The sequence below is a fragment of the Oratosquilla oratoria genome, chromosome 9, assembly GCF_046742065.1.
Source record: "Oratosquilla oratoria isolate Oo_2021 chromosome 9, ASM4674206v1, whole genome shotgun sequence".
Taxonomy (NCBI): Eukaryota; Metazoa; Arthropoda; class Malacostraca; order Stomatopoda; family Squillidae; genus Oratosquilla; species Oratosquilla oratoria.
The window spans coordinates 53,735,405-53,755,055 of NC_134785.1; the positions used below are offsets into that span (position 1 = coordinate 53,735,405).

Here is a 19,651-nt window from a genome sequence, read left to right on the forward strand (position 1 = left end):
TTGTTATTGATTAATTAGCAAATACTAATTCAGCGTTTTGGTGATTTGCGAAGCTGCTGGATTCTGCACTGAATCACTATTTAATGTTTTCCTGGTGTTTGTAGCAACTTTCACATCTAATTAGACATGATGTTATGATTTTAGTGTTACAACATCATCACCATACTCTTAGACTCTTAACCCCTTCACTCCGGGCCAAAATCTCATGGGCAGCATTAGCTGCCAGACGTGCGATGTTGCGTCATAATACTCTCATTATAGAAAATAAAGTAACCCCTGTATTGCTCTTCTCTTTCACCCGTGAATTTTGATAACCATAGAAAATATTATGAAGCCAGTTTACAGAGTATGGGGGTCATGCAGGTACAACTACAATAAATATAATCAAGACGCCGATATGGCAGCCTTGCGTACCCACTTGTTCCTCATGACGCCTACGCGGGCATCACCATATGGAAGGGGTTAAAAATCTATCTGTATACTAAGGGCATTTTCCCCCTTTTATGAGAGGTAGCCAAGTCAGAAGGAACGTAATACCCACCCATTCCACTCCTAGTGACCACACTTTCCTTCCACTTGTCATAGCTCCTCATGGATGAAGGGTCATCCCTGTATCTCACCCTCTGCCCTGGGTCCAAAGCAATGCAGCAAGACACAGTACATCCATAGCAAAGCTGCTTCATTCAATTGGCAACCTCCACCCCCTCTCCATCCCCTCATGCGGAAAATAGGGAATACATATACTGTATATACCAAAGGCTTTTTCCCCCTTACAAGGGAGGTAGCCAAAAAACAAAGGCATAAAAATCCACTCCCACCCATTTCACCCCCCCCCTTTTTGTCCCCTCATGCAGAAATGGAGAAGATTGGGAGAAATCCCTTCGGGCTGCATCAGTTCATTTACTTATACTCCTTCATACCCCATCCCCCACCCATTTCCCCTCATGCATCACAGCATCATCCATACACAACCATTCATTCACCCATATATATCATCTGTCCTCTCCCATCCTTCCTCAACAGACATTCCCCTCTTTCCCAAAGCCACTTTTACCCCATCCATCCATCCCATCCTTGGTCGTCCCCTCAAGTTCACTCCTTCCACCTCTGCCTTCCACACCTCTTTTATTAATCTTTCTTCGCTCATTCTTTCCATGTGTTCAAACCATCCCAATACTCTTTCATCAACCCTATCTCCCAACTCCCTTTCCACCCCTGCTCTCCTCCTCACCTTCTTGTTTCTCACTCTATCCATCCTAGTAACCTCCCATCATACTTCTCAGACACCTCATCTCAAACACATTCAAACTCGTTCTGTTTCACTATGTTGATAACCACAGAAAATGTGATCAAGCCTGTTCACAGAATATGGGGAGCACTCAGCTACAGCTACAGAATAGATATAATCAAGATGCCGACACTGACCTCCTTGTATACCCACTCACACATCATGACGCTGACATCAGTATCTTCGTATGCTAAGAGATAATGAGACTTATGGATGTTTTGATGCAGCCCGAAGGGATTTCTCCCTGTCTTCTCCTTTTCTGCATAAGGGGACAGAGAGGGGGGGTTGCTGATTTAATGAAGCAGCCTTGCTGTGGATGTGCTGTGTCTTATGACACTGCTTCTGACCCAGGGCAGTGGACAAGATGCAGGGATGACCCGTCATCCAGGAGGTGCCAAGATAAGAGGGAAGGTAGAGGGTGGAGGGAAGTGGAGTGTATTAGGGATGGAATGGGCAGGAATAGTTTTTATGCCTTCGTTTTTTGGCTACCTCCCTTGTAAAGGGGAAAAAGCCTTTGGTATATGTATGTATGGATCTTTTCTGTGGCTTGAATGCCTCACTTAGTTCCCTTAATGTTTCTTTCATATCCTCATCTCAATTTTTTCTCCCACAGAGGTGGCCTGCATCGGTGAAGATGGGACATATTTGCAGGCTCTGGTAAATGAGATAGGATTACTCCTCAAGACAAATGCTGTGTGCACTGGAATACGTTGTATCCGTTTTGGACCATGGACACTTGACCATGCACTTCTTCAGAAGCACTGGCAACTGCAGCACATCCTTCCCGCTATTACACATGCACAACCTCTCATCAAGAACGTTACTCCTCATTCAGCCTCTGTTGTACAGAATCAACAATCTTTAGAAAGTGAGTAAATGTGTGTGTGTGGCTAATTCATCTTCTGGAAAGTAAGTTTCCTTTTTTTAAATGAAGAGGTGGAAGGAGTGAACATGAGGGTTTGACCTAGGATGAGATGGATAGATGGGGTAAAAGGGGTTTTGGGAAAGAGGGGAATGTCTGTTGAGGAAGGATGGGAGAGGACAGAAGACAGGGGTGAATGGAGAATGGTTGTATATGGATGATGCTGTGATGCATGAGGTGGAATGGGTGGGGGATAGGGGGTGAGGGAGTATGTGTGAGAAATAATTTGACACAGCCTGAAGGGATTTCTCCCTGTCTTCTCCTTTTCTGCATGAGGGGACAGAGAGGTGGATTGCCGATTTAATGAAGCAGCCTTGCTGTGGATGTGCTGTGTCTTGTGACACTTCTGACCCAGGGCAGTGGGCAAGATGCAGGGATGACCTGTCATCCAGGAGGTGCCAAGATAAGAGGGTGGGGGGAGTGGAGTATGGTAGGGATGGAATGGGTGGGAGTGGTTTTTATCCCATTGTTTTTTGGTTACCTCCCTTATAAAGGGGAAAAAGCCTTTGATATATATATGTATATATGTACAAATTTTATCCAGCCAGGTGCATTTCTGGTTAGTTATGTCCTATAAAGATAATAGTATTGATTTGACCTGGGAATAAGATTATTTTTATAGTTCCTTGTAAGGGGAGAAAAGCTGTTGGATTTATGTACATTGCTTTTGGTGTATATAAGAAAAAAATTATTTTAAGACAAAGGACAAGTACATCTCTTTCCTAATCTTTCCCTAGGTCATAATGTAATAGGGCTATTGTGAAAATAAATTGACACATGAAAGTTTTCTTTCTTCCTTGATTTTTTTTTTTTTTTTTAATAGCATACCCGTAACATTCCCTGTATGTTGAAACAATGCTTTTTCCAAGTGGCATCTTGGATGTCATTAAAGTTTACTTTTTCAACATGAATTATGATAATTCACAAGACCAAGAAGATTTAGAGCATCCTTGTATCTAGACAAAGAATGCTCTTAATATGACTGTTGAAGAAAGGACCTGGGACGTAGTTCTTCTCCTTTGGGAATGGGGAACTAGCCTGTATTTATTTAAAGATTGCTAGCTCAGAATGTTTTTTCAACAGACATTTGGGAATGGATGCTAAGAGAAGATTGTATGAAGGGGTGATTGTGCTGACAGCACTGTATGGGGCAGAAACATGGAGCATAAGAGAGGAGGAGTATGAATGGGTTTGAGATGAGGTGCCTGAGAAGTATGATGGGGTACTAGGCTGGATAGAGTGAGAAACGAGGAGGTGAGGAGGAGAGCAGGGTTGGAAAAGGAGTTGGGAGATAGGGTTGATGAAAGAGTATTGGGATGCTTTGGACACAGAAAGAATGATTGAAGAAGGATTAGTAAAAGAGGTGTGGAAGGCAGAGGTGGAAGGAGTGAACATGAGAGAGCAACCAAGGATGAGATGGATGGATGGGGTAAAAGGGGCATTGGGAAAGAGGGGAATGTCTATTTAGGAAAGACAGAAGATTGGGGTGAATGGAGAATGGTTGTGTATGGATAATTCTGTGATTGTGTGAGGGGGAGTGGCTGAGGGATGGGGAGTGAGGGAGTATGTGTGAAAAATAAATTGACGCAGTCTGAAGTGATTTCTCCCCGTCTTCTCCATTTCTGCATGAGGGTTGGAGAGGGTGGGGGGTGCCGATTTAATGAAGCGGCCTTGCTCTGGATGTGCTGAGTCTTATGACACTACTGATCCATGGCAGTGGGCGAGATGCAGGGATGACCCATCATCCAGTAGGAGCCAAGATAAGGAGGAGGGAAGGGGGTAGATGGGATTGGAGTATGTGGGGATGGAATGGGTGGGAGTGGTTTTTATGCCTTTGTTTTTTGGCTACCTCCCTTGTAAAGGGGAAAAAGACTTTGGTATATGTATGTATGTACAAGACAAATATCAAAATGTAAAGTAATTATTTTTAGTAACTATTTTCTGGTTTATAAAGTTTTCCATAAAATTACCTTGCACTATCATTATATGGCTTTCAAGATGATAGTACTTGTTTGCTACTGGTGGTCTTATTCTTGTAAAGTGTAGATTAACAAATATTTCTACAAATATACCCTGTGATCCTGTTATGTAACTGAATTAGTTTCATACGCACAAGGCTGAAACTACCCAAATGTTAAGAAAATTAATGAACATAGTATAGGAAATAATTCCTAATAATCTGACTTGCCTTTAAAAATCGACATCAATAAAACATTTAAGCATGTCATGTGAGAGCAAAGGAAAAAATGGATGGTACAGTGAATCCTCCTTATACGGTAATTCTTTATCTGGTAAAATTCACAGTTACGGTATTTGGTAATTACTACCCTTGATTCTATTTATGGTAAGAAAAATTCACAGATACGGTATCCGCTCATGTTTTGGAGGTAAAATTAGATATTTCGAAGAGGAAAGAGCAGGGAGAAGGTACGTCTGCCACAAGTCGAAACTTGGGTTCGGTATACAGTGAAACCTCTCATTAACGGACGTTAATTAGCTGTGTTTTCGGTGTTTTTGGTGCTGTTGTTTAGTGCGTGCAATCACTATGCCACCCAAAAACCACTCCAAAACACCGAAAACACCGCAAACGCAGCTAATTAACGTCCATTAACCACTTCCATACGGTGACGCCTATGTAGGCGTCATGAGGAGCAAGTGGGTACGCGATGATGCTGACGTCGGCGTCTTGATTATATTTATTGTAGTCGTACCTACGTAACCTCCATTCTCTCTAAACTGGCTTCATCATATTTTCTATGGTTATCAAAATTCATGGGTGAAAGAGAACGAACGATTGAGCACTGACTTTATTTTTTATAATGCGATTATTATGATGCAACATCGCACGTCGGGGAGCTAATGCTGCCAGATGTGCGATGTGCCCCGGAGTGAAGAGGTTAATGAGAGGTCTCACTGTACGGTAATTTCAATTTGTGGTAAGGTTTTTAGGGTCGCATATGTACCGTATAACGAAGACTCACAGTATAAGAGAACTAAGAAATTGCGTTGATGGGAGAAGTACATAATTTAGTTATATCTTGGGTGTAAAGATTAACATATCAACCTTATTTATTAATGCTTATATTCATCTCAGTTTTCATCATATGTATTGATTTTTCTTTTTATCTAGCTATATATACTAAGGAAGCTCACTGGCTAAGCGGGTTAGGGCGTCATTACTTGCGGCAAAGATTGAGGGGATGGTGGTTCGAACCCTGCCACTGGTGAAGATGAACCAAGTTCATGGTTTGTTTAATTCCATGCTACAAAGTCATCTGTGAGGGGCACTGTCCTTGCCTTCTGATAGGGGGGGAGTTTGTGACGTTAAACCATATCATCATATAGCAAGGACCTCTTCCCCATATAAGGAGGACGGGGCCTTTGGTATATAGGTAGATAAATGAATACATAGTACCAAAACTGTGGTTAATATTGACTGTTTTAATGTGGGTGATGTCACTGATAGGACTGAAGATAATCTCATGCATGAGTGATATACTACCGATGAAAATTGATAAATCCACCTTATGAATGAAATGCATATAAACTTTGCTGCCAATGATTTTTAGTAACCTTAGTATTTTATTTTATTATTATAGTACTGAATTAAGTATACATTTCACTTGTCATACCAACATAATAGGGAAATTAGACGTACAATATGAGTAAGCAAACCCCATGGTGCCAGGTTAGTAAGATGTATTTTCTTGTACATTAAACATTTTCTTTAACTGGCATACCAAAATCAGGATGCATTTACGAAAGCATGTTAACGAGGTATTGTTAGCTCAGCTCAGCTCAGCTAGTTGTATGATCAAATGTACAGTATTATGTATACAAAAGTTATCAATATAATGACAAGACCCTTCTCACTTACATAAGTAAATTGGTTAAAAAAAAAGAAAAAAATAATAATGATAATACAAACATTCTAAATTAGTGTTACAAATTAGGTCCTTAAATACTAAGTACATGTTTGGCTGTTTAATACTTTTTTCCTATTTTATTAAAGTGTATTAACTGAATAATCAATACATTCACCCGTCAGTGGACTGATGAGCATTACGACAATTTACTTTTGTTTCACAAGTGACGGTATATACCATATTTTATGGCATATAAGATGCACCACATTTTGGCAGGGCATATCTAGGATTCTTTTGTGTGTATTTAAGCATGTAATCTTTAAAACAAATTAGCTATTCTCTTTAGGAAAGACTTTGGTGCAAACCTAACCAGCACCACAAGACTACAGGTAGTTTCAATCTGGCTTTTGATAGGAGTGCATTGAGATAACGGTATAATCAATCAGCTGGTACCAATGAATGTTACCAGCACTGTCTTTTTTTCTCAGTAATGGTAATGATAATCCTTTTCATTAACATACAAAATACTGTGTATATTAGTGAAAAACATTAATAATAATAATCTTGTTTGAGTATTATTATTAGCATTATTTACTATATGTAAATAACCAATCATTTTTCTTTGGCTGCTTTGTATGACCTATTTCTCTTTGGACATAATGTTATGTTTCAAAGGTTTGCATTTTACAATTCTATTCAGTAACGGTTCTTCTGTACAGGTAGTTTCAACTAATGATAGTAGAGTGTTGAGATATTTAGGTATGATTGATCAGGTTGATAGTGATAAACAGTGGTGGGCAGCGATAAATTTTGCGATAAAGCAATAATGTAAAGCGATAAATTAGTCCTATAATGATAAAGCGATAAATTTCCAAGATGCCTTAAAGCGATAAGCGATAAATCCTGCGATAAATACAAAAATACTCAATTTTTGCTACTTATCCATTTAAAAACCTCTTTTTTTACACTTAAAACACCATATCTGTTTGCCGTGTAACAATGAGCCTGTAACCTCCTGCCGTGACGGTTTTTCGTCTTTTACTTTATCGCTGGATTTATTGTGGGAAATTTGAAAGCGATAAATATAAGCGATAAATTTGTCTGGTTAAAGTGATATTATCGCTCTACTTATAGCAACGCCCACCACTGGTGATGAATGTTGCTGGTATTTTGTTACATTAATATATATTTTTGCAGTAATAGTAATAATAGTGCCCTTTTCACTAATATATACAACATTTTGAACATGTTCGTGAAAAAGACTGTAATAATGATAATGTCATTTGAATACTATTGACAGGTTAGGTAGAAATGACCATCTAGGGTAAGATTATAGCTTACAGTAGCAAGCATCGGAATGAAATTAGATTATGGGAGGCCTGAACTTCATGTATAAGATGCAGAGCAATTTCTTTTAGCCAATCTTTTTTAATTGGGGGTAGGGAGAAAAAGTGCATCTTCTATGCCTAAAATACAGTATCTAAGATCACTACAAACATTGTATTATTACATGCATGAAATTATTTTTGTCTCATGTTTTTATGTACCGGGTTAAATGATAAATGTTGTTATTCACTGACAAAGATTGTTTAACGTATTATTTAACACTAGCTGTGAGGTCTAGTCTTAAAAAAAGTATTAATCACAGTATTTGGCAAGGTTATAAATCTAAAAGATATAGTTATAATGCCCATTGTTGCTGGAATCTTATGCAAAGGTTCCCCTCAGAAATATACTGTATGCACATTCAGTCACATGATCAAAGAAACATGAACTTTGTATAATACAGCATACAGTGGTGTGCTTCTTGTGTGGGTAGTTACTCCAAGTTGTTAGTATATCCCTCTGTGGTATAACTGTTTGGATTGTCAGCTGTGTACACTGGTTTCCTCACAATGGCCAGAGTAGCACAGTATTCCATTGTGATTGTAGATCTTCCACTTAAAAAAAAAATGCTGATCAGTTAACCTCTAGCACATCTCCATTCTAGATAGAAGTATTGTATTGGTGATGATATACAAATTCAGTCATAGTTTTCATTCATATTTTATCTTGCACTGAAATTTTTTAAGTTATTGCTGTTTTGAGGTAAAGCTGAATTGCTGAAATAATAATATTTGAGGGATAAGATTCAATTCTAGTAGACACTGCTTGAGTTGATCTCTCAACTTCCTCATTTACAATAATGATATCAATAATTTCATCATAGTGAGATTTTCTGAAGACAAATCCTTTTCTTTAGGTGTACATTTGATAAATGTAGTATTGGTGCAAGGGGTGTTTGATTTTTCAAACAACCGATAATGTCCAACAGTCATATTTTATGTTTTCTTTGTTCTCTAATGTGAAAATATTTCGTAGTATATCAATACTTTCCCCTGGTGCTCCAGCTTCTTCCTGTTGAACCTCTTCCATAGGTTATTCTTTTAACTTCAGTCAAGACAGTAAGCTGAAACAGAATATGAAAGTTATATTATTTATTGTGCATGAATATATTTATTTACATAGTAGATACTAAGACCATGTACATGCATAGTATATGAAATTGTGAAATTCAGTGCACAAAAGATATTATGATCACAGTTCTGTTTTAGCTGTGCCTTGAGTGGTCATACCGATCATATCCATGGTGAAACCAAAAACTCTTCCTCCATGTCCTCTGGGACGTTTGCGTGTTACTAGTCGAAAAACAAGTTCTGGTGCATTTGAGGGCCACTCCATATATTCTGAAAGTTTCTCTATGTTGCCACAGTACCTGAGGAAAATCAATATATAATTATAGCATGATAAGAAAGCTCTGCCAAATGTGGTGTGTGATTTTTTACTGAAAATTACATGGAATGAAGGAATGAAGTACTTACCTAATTGTTATATACAGGAAAGGACCAAATTAACATGGAAGGTCACTCTACAAGCACAGTACTTACAGAATCACCCAACATGTATTCAAGGACATCTACAACCTGACATACAGTAATGGTAACTATATAAACAAGGCATTTGACACTGTCTCAAGACACATTGATTACTGTTGCCTCAAGTTTCACCAAGTAGAAAAATCACAGCCTCACAGCAACTGGAGATAGTTCTCAGGCCCTTCCACAAGTGTCTCTGAGAAGAAACTTTGAACTGTATTCTATGTTGTGTGTGACTCTATGTCACCTGCTGAAAGCAGGAGGGAAGCAGCCCATGGTAGTCAGCTTTCCATGTGTAAAAAGGGGCAAAAAATATACTGTAGGATGGGGTAATCAGGTCATCACTGGGGTAAATGGACCATATAAAAGTTATTCATGTATTAAAAATTATGTTACAACTGGTAAATAAAATTCTGGTAAAATGGAGGTAGGTGCTTAGTTAGGGTAAAAGTGAAATATTTCAAAACCAATTTTGATTAAAAAAAATTAATAACTTATATGGTATATGTATGTATGTATGTATGTATGTATATGTATGTATGTATGTATGAGAAACATTTTACTCCTTTTTATAGCCCGAGCTTGCAGGGCTATATAAGGAATAATTCCAAGATTATAAAATATGAAAACCATACAATGAAACGTAGATGTTTTGAATCTGCGTTTATATCCCTCATTGATAATATAAATCAGAACAGTGGATTTTTTGTAATAAATAAACCATTGGCAATTTTAATAACCAAACAACAAGCAATTTGCGCAAATTGCGTGTACACCCCTTTTTATGTTTGTTTCTCCCCGCAAGCTCGGGCTATATAAGGAGTACAATGTTTCTCAACTGTGTTATTCCTGAAGAAACCCTACTGGGCAAAACGTCAAATATATCGGATCCCATACTCTGCGTTTGGCCTCTCTCCTACAATGGAGATTGTGTCCAATATTGTGAATTAAAATGTGCTGGAGTTGTTTCTTTTATGCCCTAGACTGTTAATATTTTTTATGGATTTTAGACCATTTGCATTTATGGTATAAAACTACACATAATGGAGGTTGGAAGAAACTAATGTGAAAATGATCAATGCTGGTATAAAGAGTAAGTTTGGTTGGTGGCTTGAATCTAAATATAATGATGGATGATTCTTATTGGATTACATAAGCAACCTTAATGTAATAGGGAAAGCACTATTTAAGATATGCAACCAAACCATTGTTGTTGTTGTTGTCGTTCCCTAGACTGTCTGTCCGAGCAGTCCTGTCTCCCCAAGGAAGGCCACAGCCGAAACTGGGTTTTCCCACAAATCCTTTATAGAGTGTATGTTGTGTTGTTTGCGTGCATGATTGTGTATAATGCAGTCTTCCATTATGTGTTGTATGGTATGGGGTGAAGTGTTACATCCTGGGCAGCTTTTCACAATACGGTCGTCCAGCCTCTTCTGGTAGCTTAGAAGTGCTGGGTGGTGACCGCATCGCAGTCTGGCCAAGTGGACTCTGTCCTTTCGTGGGAGAGAGGATTCAGAAGGGTGGATATCAGGGGGTCTGGCATGCAGCAGTGTGTTGTCTTTCAGTGTGTTAATGGAGCGGTGAGTGATATGATTATGAATATGTTTCCGGAGGCTGGTATTTGGTGGTTGTGGAGGAAGAGAAGAGAGTATCTGTGCGTAATAAAGGTCTTTGGGTGTAGTTTTAATGTTTCTTGGTGTGTGTGGGTGTTCTGCTATGTAGTGTAGCGGGTGTGATGTGTTTGTGGTGGCTGCAGCAAGTGTTTGTGTGCCTCTCATGTCGAGGTGGTCCTTGACTTTGAGGACTTTTGTTTCATGGTGTAAATGGTCTGTAGGTGTTGTATTTGTGCAGCCTGTAATTGTTTTTAGGGCTTTGTTTTGTATGATTTGAAGGGTGTTGTGGTGTGTCTCACTGAGATTAGGAGCCCATGCAGGACTTGCATAATTCATCACTGAGCGTATGCATTGTTTGTATATTGTTATATTAGTTTCTTTGTTTTGTCCAAATGTTGTTCCAGTGATTGACTTAAGTGCGTTAAGTCTAGGTGTGCATTTGTTTTTTATGTTTGTGAGGTGTTGTTTGAAAGACATGGATGTATCATATGTTACACCAAGAATTTTCGGTGTGTTTGTGTGTGGTATTAGAGTGTTGTTGATGTAGAGATGAGGTATGTATTTGTGTTCTTTTGTCCAGTTGGTGAGAAGTGTTGCTGTAGATTTGGTTGGAGCTATTTTGAGTCTGTTTGTGATGAACCATGTGTTGAGTGTGTCAAGGTAAGGCTGGATTATTTCTGCAGCAACCACCCCTGGCCATCAGCTCTACGCAGATGGCACCGATCCCCAAACCATTGTACAAGATAGTGCTGGAATGAAGGCACTAGTGAGACATGATGGATATCTGTGGAGGGGATCTCTGCGGAGGAAGACAAGGTCAACACCATACAGGACTTCTTAAACCAGCTAACCTAACCGATCTTTGCTCCATGAGCCTGGTGACCCAGTTGGCTGAATTCACCCAGGGCATGGCAAACACGGCCCAGTCTCTATCCCCTCTGGTGAACCCTAAGTGCTTGTTTACTTGTGCCCCTGACCCTGACAGGTGTTCTGAATGCATCAAACAAGATCTGCTGTCATCACGTGTTCTGGCACCCTTCAACCCGGCTCTTCCAGTTGTCCACCAAGTAGATGCCTGACACCTGTACAGCATCAGGTATGTCCTTTTACAAGACCACGTCCAGGGACTGATGTGTCTTGTTCAGTGTGGCTTCATATTCGTAACAGATACTGAAACTTGCTATGCCACCATCGAACCGGAAATGCTCCACATTGCCTGGGCCATGTCCAACTGCAGACTGTATATGTTTGGTCTGCCACTCTATCATTAAGTCAGTACCCACCATTGTAATTGACTACGAAGAACTCGACAGGGGTCTCCTAGAGCTACACAACACCCTGCTGGACATTCTCATGCGCAGTTATGATACAGCCGCCCTCTACGTCCGTGCATCTTGGCGCACCCAGAGACTTTCCCGCAAAATGGCAAGCTAGGACTCAAGACTGTGACCATGGAGCTGTTGCCCGTGCAGACCAGGTACAATGTTAGTGCGTCAAGAATGCCCATCCTCTATCTACACTGAACTGTTGGACAGTGTGTGAGGATCCAGGACTTGACATCACTCCACTGGGTCAAGGTATGGGTATAGGTTGTGGCAGGTCCCGGGAACACTAGGTACGTTTGCCTATTGTCGAAGTCTGGTGGCAAAATAGTTGATGTTTTCGTCCAGTGATAAGCTCCTCCTCTAGATCCCTGTAGCCTCTTGCTCAGACAAGAAAAGCCAGTCCACATTAGCAGATGCCCCCATTGTCCCACGTTATTTACATTGATTCACGGAAAAGAGTCCACTCGAGGCAGTGCTACAAGTGTGAGGGAAGAGGGAGGTGTAGATATGTAATAAGTTGGATGGATAGACAATCAGTGCATGCAATTCATATCACATTGTATCGTGTATCATACCATTATGTATTTCCACGTATCTTTATGTATAACCATGCTGCATACCTTACAGTACATATATCAATGTCTTGTCTCAGTCACATATGTGGTTTTGTTTCTAACATGACATAATGTTCCTATGATTTGATATATGTATGGTATCATTAATATTAATTGGTTACTATGTATGCCCGAGCAGTCCAAGGCTATGTGACACATTAGTTCAATCATCGTGCCGTTCCTGTCCTAACTTGGCCTGTTCTGTAACATCCTCCAGTGCTAATTGTACTGGATACTGGTATGCCGGAGTATTTTTAAGGGCTTTATCAACACATTGGAACTTTTTCTTTGGAAGTAAGCTAAAACATTTATCCATACATACTTTGATGAAAATGTCTTTGTACCAGCTTCCATTCTTGAGATTGAAATGTAATCTGCTTTGCACCTCGGTGATTCTCTAATACGACTGCCGTCCCGGAATACAGTCGACAAAGCACCAGCGGGGCAGTTTATCAAGTCTGGCTGCAGGGAGAAAAAAACAAAAAATAAAGATAAAATATTTCTATATTATACAATTATATCGTATCTTAATTTCTAACAAGTACAATTAGTATTTATTAACAAAGCTATATGTAAAGTATACTGACAACTTGTTAAATTATACAGTTAAGTATGATTGTTTGCTGTAGAATATTTACAATTATTAGTCGGGGGGTCAAGGGGGAATGTGAGCAGACTACTACTCTCCACTGCCCATGTGCAGTGTAGGGTATTTGTTCAGTTTTGACCCTGGGCGCGATATAGCGTTAGAAAATTAAATATTAATTTTGTATATTATAATACATGAACGTAATGTGGGACTTTCTGGGCGGAAACTAAAATAAAAAAATACCTTGCTACAAGCATGCTAATGAACGAGTTGAAAAGCCCGCCAACGTCACGACGACGACAACGAGGACGATCCGGATGACATTTAATTTGCAGGTAATGATTTATTAAACACAGGTTAGGTTAGTTTAGGTTAGACGAATTTATCATCCTTTCATATCTTCGACGTCGGCATCTATCATAACAAACATGGCGTACCATTCGTCCGGCGCGACTTCGTTACTTACGAAATCTGTTTTAGCAACTTTTTTGTTTTTTATTTCCGCCCACAAAATTGCATATTACGTTGATACATTATAATTTACAAAATTAATAATTCATTTTCTATTGCTATATTGCGCCCAGGGGCGAAACTGAACATTTACCGATTGTAGGTAGTAATATAACATACCTTCTAGAGATTGTAGTGATATGGAAAACAAATAATATCCTCTCTCCCAGCTTAGTAGCACCTCATGGATAAAAAGTCATCCCTGACTTGCCACACTGCTCGTGTGAAAGGCAATGCAGAGAGGCCTAGCTCCATAGCAATGTTTGACAGCTGATTTACCCCCAAATTTTCATTGTATAATAATAATAAGTTTGGCAAATAATCAGTATACATGAAGTACAGAAAATGACAAGAACACAGTTCAAAATAACAATTGCAATTGCCGAGGATAACACAAAAAAGCATGTAAGCTTATTTCCGTTGTGGACCTCATTAGATTGTTTTTCTACGCCAAGTTACACAGACGACATACGTAGGGGGTTTAGGGAACCAGAGACAGTCGTGAGTAATACCAATCATTAAACATGACACATAAACATTATTATAGCTATGCTAATATTACTAAAATGTTCAAAACGCGTAGGATATTGAGACCAAAACTTGAGCATCATCACAATAAGGAACACTGCATTATGTAAAGGAACTGCAAAATAATGCTAAAATAAATGCTAACGATCCTTCCACCTCTACTTCAAAGAACTATAAAACAGAGGAAATCATCCCTTTAGATAATATTATTAGACCATTTACAACCATTGTCAATTTTGTTGCACCCTCTCCTCCTTATTCAATATTTTTTTTTTGTATCCGATATCCCTTTTACCCAATCCATCTCCTTGGTTTTTCTCTGAAGTTCACTCCTTTCATTTTTTCCCAAAATTTTTACTCTTTCCTTATTCATTCTTTCCATGTACCTAAACCACTTATGATAAAATCTATCCGACAATCCTTTTTCCATCCCCGTTCCCTATCTCACTTCTACATCTCTCACGCCATCCATCTTCGTAATACCTATCATACTTCTAAATTCGCGAGGTTTAGATACCAAATCCCCCGCGAATAAAAACAATGAATTCAGGAAATGTGCCCATAGAGCCCATGTATCTACTATTTACGCTATGTTCACAAATATTCCAGGACATAATTGAAATATATCAAAAGAGGAAAGAGTAGGTAAGTAACAGTAATTTTACCTCTTGAAAGAGAGCATATATGATTGAGTACACACACAGTACAGTATATTAGGAGTCATGCCTTAAAAACAATAGCATACGCCATTTTCTATAGATATAACTAAGTATCTCTGTGGCTATATTGTTGCAGATATGAAATATTTGAGATTGTAGTTTTAGTATTATCATGTGTGTGGATTACGTTTACGTGTTTCCATAGAACAGACGGTGAGGCAAAGCCCCGTGTCCAGGTCCAACACACACAACGCAATCTTAGGTTCAGGGATGCGAATTAGCGCAGTGTAGCCGACGTTGCTCACAGGAGCTTAGGTACAAATTAGAGATGAGGAAAGGGATAGAGGACGGGAGTTGCCCATTCCAGACTAATTTTTGCGTGAGATAGATATAAGTGATCTTGGTTATTTATTTATCTTTATTTATTTATTTATTTATCTATTTATTTATTTGTTTATTTATTTATCTATCTATTTATTTATTTTGTTTTTTGCGGACGGAGGACGCCAAGTAGGCTCCCTTGCTCTAAGGCGAAGAGACAGTTGATTCATGTTTATATCAAAATGCCCCTAGGTCACGTTACCTAAAGTGCTCACCTATATATGATAAGTGACACTGTATTGATTCATGTTAATGTCAAAATTCCTAGGTTAGGCTATTCTAAATATTCCTTTCGTATGTGGGAAATACAATTGCGTTTGTTAATATAATTATGTTCATAGATAATAGTCAATGTAAATAAAGACAGAAATTGTTATAAAAATAAAGGCGAGAAAATAAATAATTATTGAATGGGACGGAGCGAGAGGGGGTCGCCGATTTAATGAAGCGGCTTTGCTGTGGATGTGCTGTGTCTTGCGACACTGCTTCTAACCCAGGACAGTGGACAAGATGCAGGGATGACCTATCATCCAGGAGATGCCAAGATAAGAGGGTGGAGGGGAGTGGAACATGTAGGGGTGCGAGTGGATTTTATACCTTGGCTACCTCCCTTGTAAGGAAAAAAAAAAGCCTTTGGTATATGTATGTATGTACATGTATAATCACCATTACATTACCTTTACAATCCATTCGCAATCAAGATCTTCTGGGTAGTCTTCATCGTCCTCATAACCGGGGCTCGAAATGGTGATTTCAATAACGGAATCGTCAGATCTGGTCGTATCATTCCTCTCGGCCCCTATATACACCTCTCCACCACATGCCACTATTATTTCTGTTGATAGAACATTAGTTTATTTCATTATCATTTTCATTCTATGTCTGTTGCCTCGAATTCCTCTTACCTTAGGTCTCAAGGAAGCTGACGACGATGGTCGTCATTTGCTCCCTAGAATCTTTAACCGTTGTCTGTGCTATGTATGCATAAGAAAAATCTAAGCGGGCCAATTCTTCCCGATTGCACATGGGGTAATGTCACATTAGGGTAGGTAGTGGTTCAAAAAGTTGGCGAAAGGAATCGTTAGGGATGATTTCTTTTACTGCATGCAGGGCACAAGGAAATGATGTACCGGTATCCGCTTTCGGTGTGATGTGACGATTCAAGGGAGAATTTTTGTTAAATTGGATAGCCGCTGACGCTCTGACGATCTGCGTAGTTGATCGCTCAAAATTGCGGGAGACTTTTTTTCCCTCATTGTTCAATGTGAAACAGGAGTTTCCGATATTCATATAAGAACCAGTATCTCCAGGTTTCGAGGTTTTTACATCTTCTTTTCACTCGTGGACATATAGACTAAGAGGATTAAAATATTAACTATTATCACCCGGCTGAAGAAGAGGTAAAAGACTTGGAGACTCTGGTTCCTAGATGAATATCGGAAACCTGTGTTCCACATTGAACAATGAGGAAAAAAGAAAACTTCCGCAATTTTGAACGATCAGCTACACAGATCGTCAGAACGTCAGCGGCTATCCAATTAAATAAAAATTGTATCAGAGAGAAGATTACTCCAATAATTCAGTGGACGTAGTAAGGTTAGAATGAATTCTATTACTTGTCGACTAATGACGTTTTATCAAACCCAACGAACAAAGATGGTGTTGCCTTATCCAGTAAATTTAAGTAAACCTCTCTTCGTTGTAAGCAATTACAAGTATAAGTAATTTGTTAGAATGGTAAGATTTGTAAAAACATATGCTAGATACGCTACGACTCGCCCTTTTTATGATCAAGCATTAGATTCAGGCCATTAGAATTGTATGGTGAGGCTGTCCCAATGTTTTGGTAAGGTATAAAATCACAATAATTAATGTGCAGATAGTTTAGAACTTTAACAATGTCAACTTGCCTTCTGGAGGAACCGTAGTTGTAGTGGATGAGGTTGTGGAGGAGGGGGAAACTTCAGGGGTGTTAGTTTCTGTGTTGGCGCCTTCAGTGATAGTTTCTGTGGCGTCAACATTAGTTACACTTTCTCCTGAGCTGGCATCATCAGTATCAGTAGAGTCTGTGATAGGAACTTTAGTGACGTTAGTTTCTGCGCCGGGAACTTCATCGACGGTAGGATCTGTGACTGGCTTAGAGTCGTCTGTGTCTGTGTCTGTGCTGGGATCTTTAGTGACGTTACTTTCTGTGCTGGAAACTTCATCGACGGTAGGATCTGTGTCTGGCTTAGAGTCGTCAGTGTCTGTGCTGGGATCTTCAGGGACGTTAGCTTCTGCGCTGGGAACTGTATCGACGGCAGATTCTGTGTCTGGCTTAGAGTCGTCAGAGTCTGTGCTGGGATCTTCAGGGACGTTAGCTTCTGCGCTGGGAACTGTATCGACGGCAGATTCTGTGTCTGGGTTAGAGTCGTCAGTGTCTGTGCTGGGATCTTCAGGGACGTTAGTTTCTGCGTTGGAAACTTCATCGACGTCAGCATCTATGATAGATATAGATTCGTCAGTGTCTGTGCTGGGATCTTCAGGGACGGTAGAGTCTTGGATGGGATCTTTAGGGACTTCAGGTTCTGTGCTAGAATCTCCTGCAACGGAAGCTTCCGGTGTGGGCGCTACAGCGACGTTAGACTCGGTGCTCGTATCTCCAGAGACGGCAACTGTGTCTGGATCTATAACGACGCTAGGTTCTATACTGGGATCTTCAGCGACGGTTTCGTCTGTGATGGAAACGTTGGTGTCATCGACCTCTCCTTCGGTGGCAGGCTCTGTTTTATTTTCGTTAGTACCCTCACCATTCAGAAGGTTTTCGGCATTTTCAGTGCCTGGAGTGGTAACCTCGTCTTCTGCAGGCGAACCATCTCTCAGAATACTGAAAATGTTAAACGAGTAAAATAGTTAGTGCCCGCCAATTGCTCGTCTACACTATATAAAAAAATTATGACAAATAATGTATATCCTTTTATACACACTCGTGTTCATGACTTTGATATAGCTTATTTAGGGTCAAACGTTCTCAGATTTTTATGGAGACTTTCTTCCTCTCTCTCTCTCTCTCTCTCTCTCTCTCTCTCTCTCTCTCTCTCTCTCTCTCTCTCTCTCTCTCTCTCTCTCTCGCTCGCTCTCTCTCTCTCTCTCTCTCTCTCTCTCTCTCTCTCTCTCTCTCTCTCTCTCTCTCTCTCTCTCTCTCTCTCTCTCTCTCTCTCTCTCTCTCTCTCTCTCTCTCTCTCTCACTCTCTCTCTCTCTCTCTCTCTCTCTCTCTCTCTCTCTCTCTCTCTCTCTCTCTCTCTCTCTCTCTCTCTCTCTCTCTCTCTCTCTCTCTCTCTCTCTCTTTCTCTCTCTCTCTCTCTCTCAAACACACACACACACACACACACACACACACACACACACACACACACACACACACACACACACACACACACACACACACACACACACACACACACACACCAGTTCGATGGTGCAGTGGTACGGTTCTCGACCACTTATTCAGTGAACCGAGTTTGGGTCCCGCCCAACGCTACACTGAGAGTCGGCACTCCAACTCTGAAGGGCAAAGAGTTGAATGTATTTGTGTAAGGTCACAACATTACTCATAGATCGGGCCATACATGAGCACCAGAGGGTATCTGCTGTCGATCACGAGTCCAGCATGTGATCCAAGACCGTGGTGAATTGCATACGCACGAGTACTCACAAACATTTTAATTATAAAGAGGTGAATCGGGAGAGGAATGCAAGTGGAAGTGAAAATTTGCTTTATAAAATGTATCAACAGACATCCAGTGACCAAACGAGTCTAATACACGACAAGATTAAAAAAGGACGACATGTGATATTGAACTTGTCTATTAAACTACTTGATGCAAATGATTATTTGAAGTACGTGTATTCTACAGGAAAAGTGACCATGTAGCACTTGAATTTCAATTTACAGGAAATATAACTTTTACGTTGAGTTTTACTAACTGGAAATATGCAACCCCACGGCAGTTGGCAACGGTCCCTGGAGAGTGATCGTATTCAAAGCCTTAATTTCCTTTCCCTGTTGTGTTTGGCATAGTATGTATGTATGTTTGCATGCATGCATGCATGTATGTATGTATGCATGTATGTATGTATGTATGTATGCATGTATGTATGTATGTATGTATGCATGTATGTATGTATGTATGTATGCATGTATGTATGTATGTATGCATGTATGTATGTATGTATGTATGTATGTATGCATGTATGTATGTATGTATGTATGTATGCATGTATGTATGCATGTATGCATGTATGTACTGTATGTATGTATGTATGTATGCATGCATGCATGTATGTATGTATGTATGTATGTATGTATGTATGTATGTATGTATGCATATATATATGTATGTATGTATGCATATATATATGTATGTATGTATGCATGTATGTATGTATGTATGTATGTAT

The 19,651-nt window shown here is 39.6% G+C and overlaps 2 protein-coding genes across 5 annotated transcripts in view; one reads left to right on the top strand and one right to left on the bottom strand.

The window, feature by feature from the left end:
- The window catches only part of LOC143028415 (pseudouridylate synthase TRUB2, mitochondrial-like), a 42,535-nt gene extending 39,542 nt beyond the window's left edge, over positions 1 to 2,993 (top strand). For all 4 annotated transcript variants that reach the window (XM_076190463.1, XM_076190461.1, XM_076190462.1 and 1 more), the window contains one exon: positions 1,902 to 2,993. In XM_076190463.1, coding sequence (XP_076046578.1) covers positions 1,902 to 2,164 — 263 coding nt within the window. In that variant the 3' untranslated portion in view covers positions 2,165 to 2,993. The remainder of the gene's footprint in view (positions 1 to 1,901) is intronic.
- Positions 2,994 to 4,103: 1,110 nt separating this feature from the next.
- LOC143028073 (uncharacterized) overlaps positions 4,104 to 19,651 on the bottom strand; it is a 27,951-nt gene continuing 12,403 nt past the window's right edge. The window contains exons 5-9 of the mRNA XM_076189713.1: positions 17,121 to 18,076; positions 15,888 to 16,045; positions 12,866 to 13,005; positions 8,692 to 8,831; positions 4,104 to 8,525 (exon numbers count right to left, since the gene is read on the bottom strand). Of these exons, the coding sequence (XP_076045828.1) occupies positions 8,509 to 8,525; positions 8,692 to 8,831; positions 12,866 to 13,005; positions 15,888 to 16,045; positions 17,121 to 18,076 (1,411 nt within the window). The 3' untranslated portion in view covers positions 4,104 to 8,508. The remainder of the gene's footprint in view (positions 8,526 to 8,691; positions 8,832 to 12,865; positions 13,006 to 15,887; positions 16,046 to 17,120; positions 18,077 to 19,651) is intronic.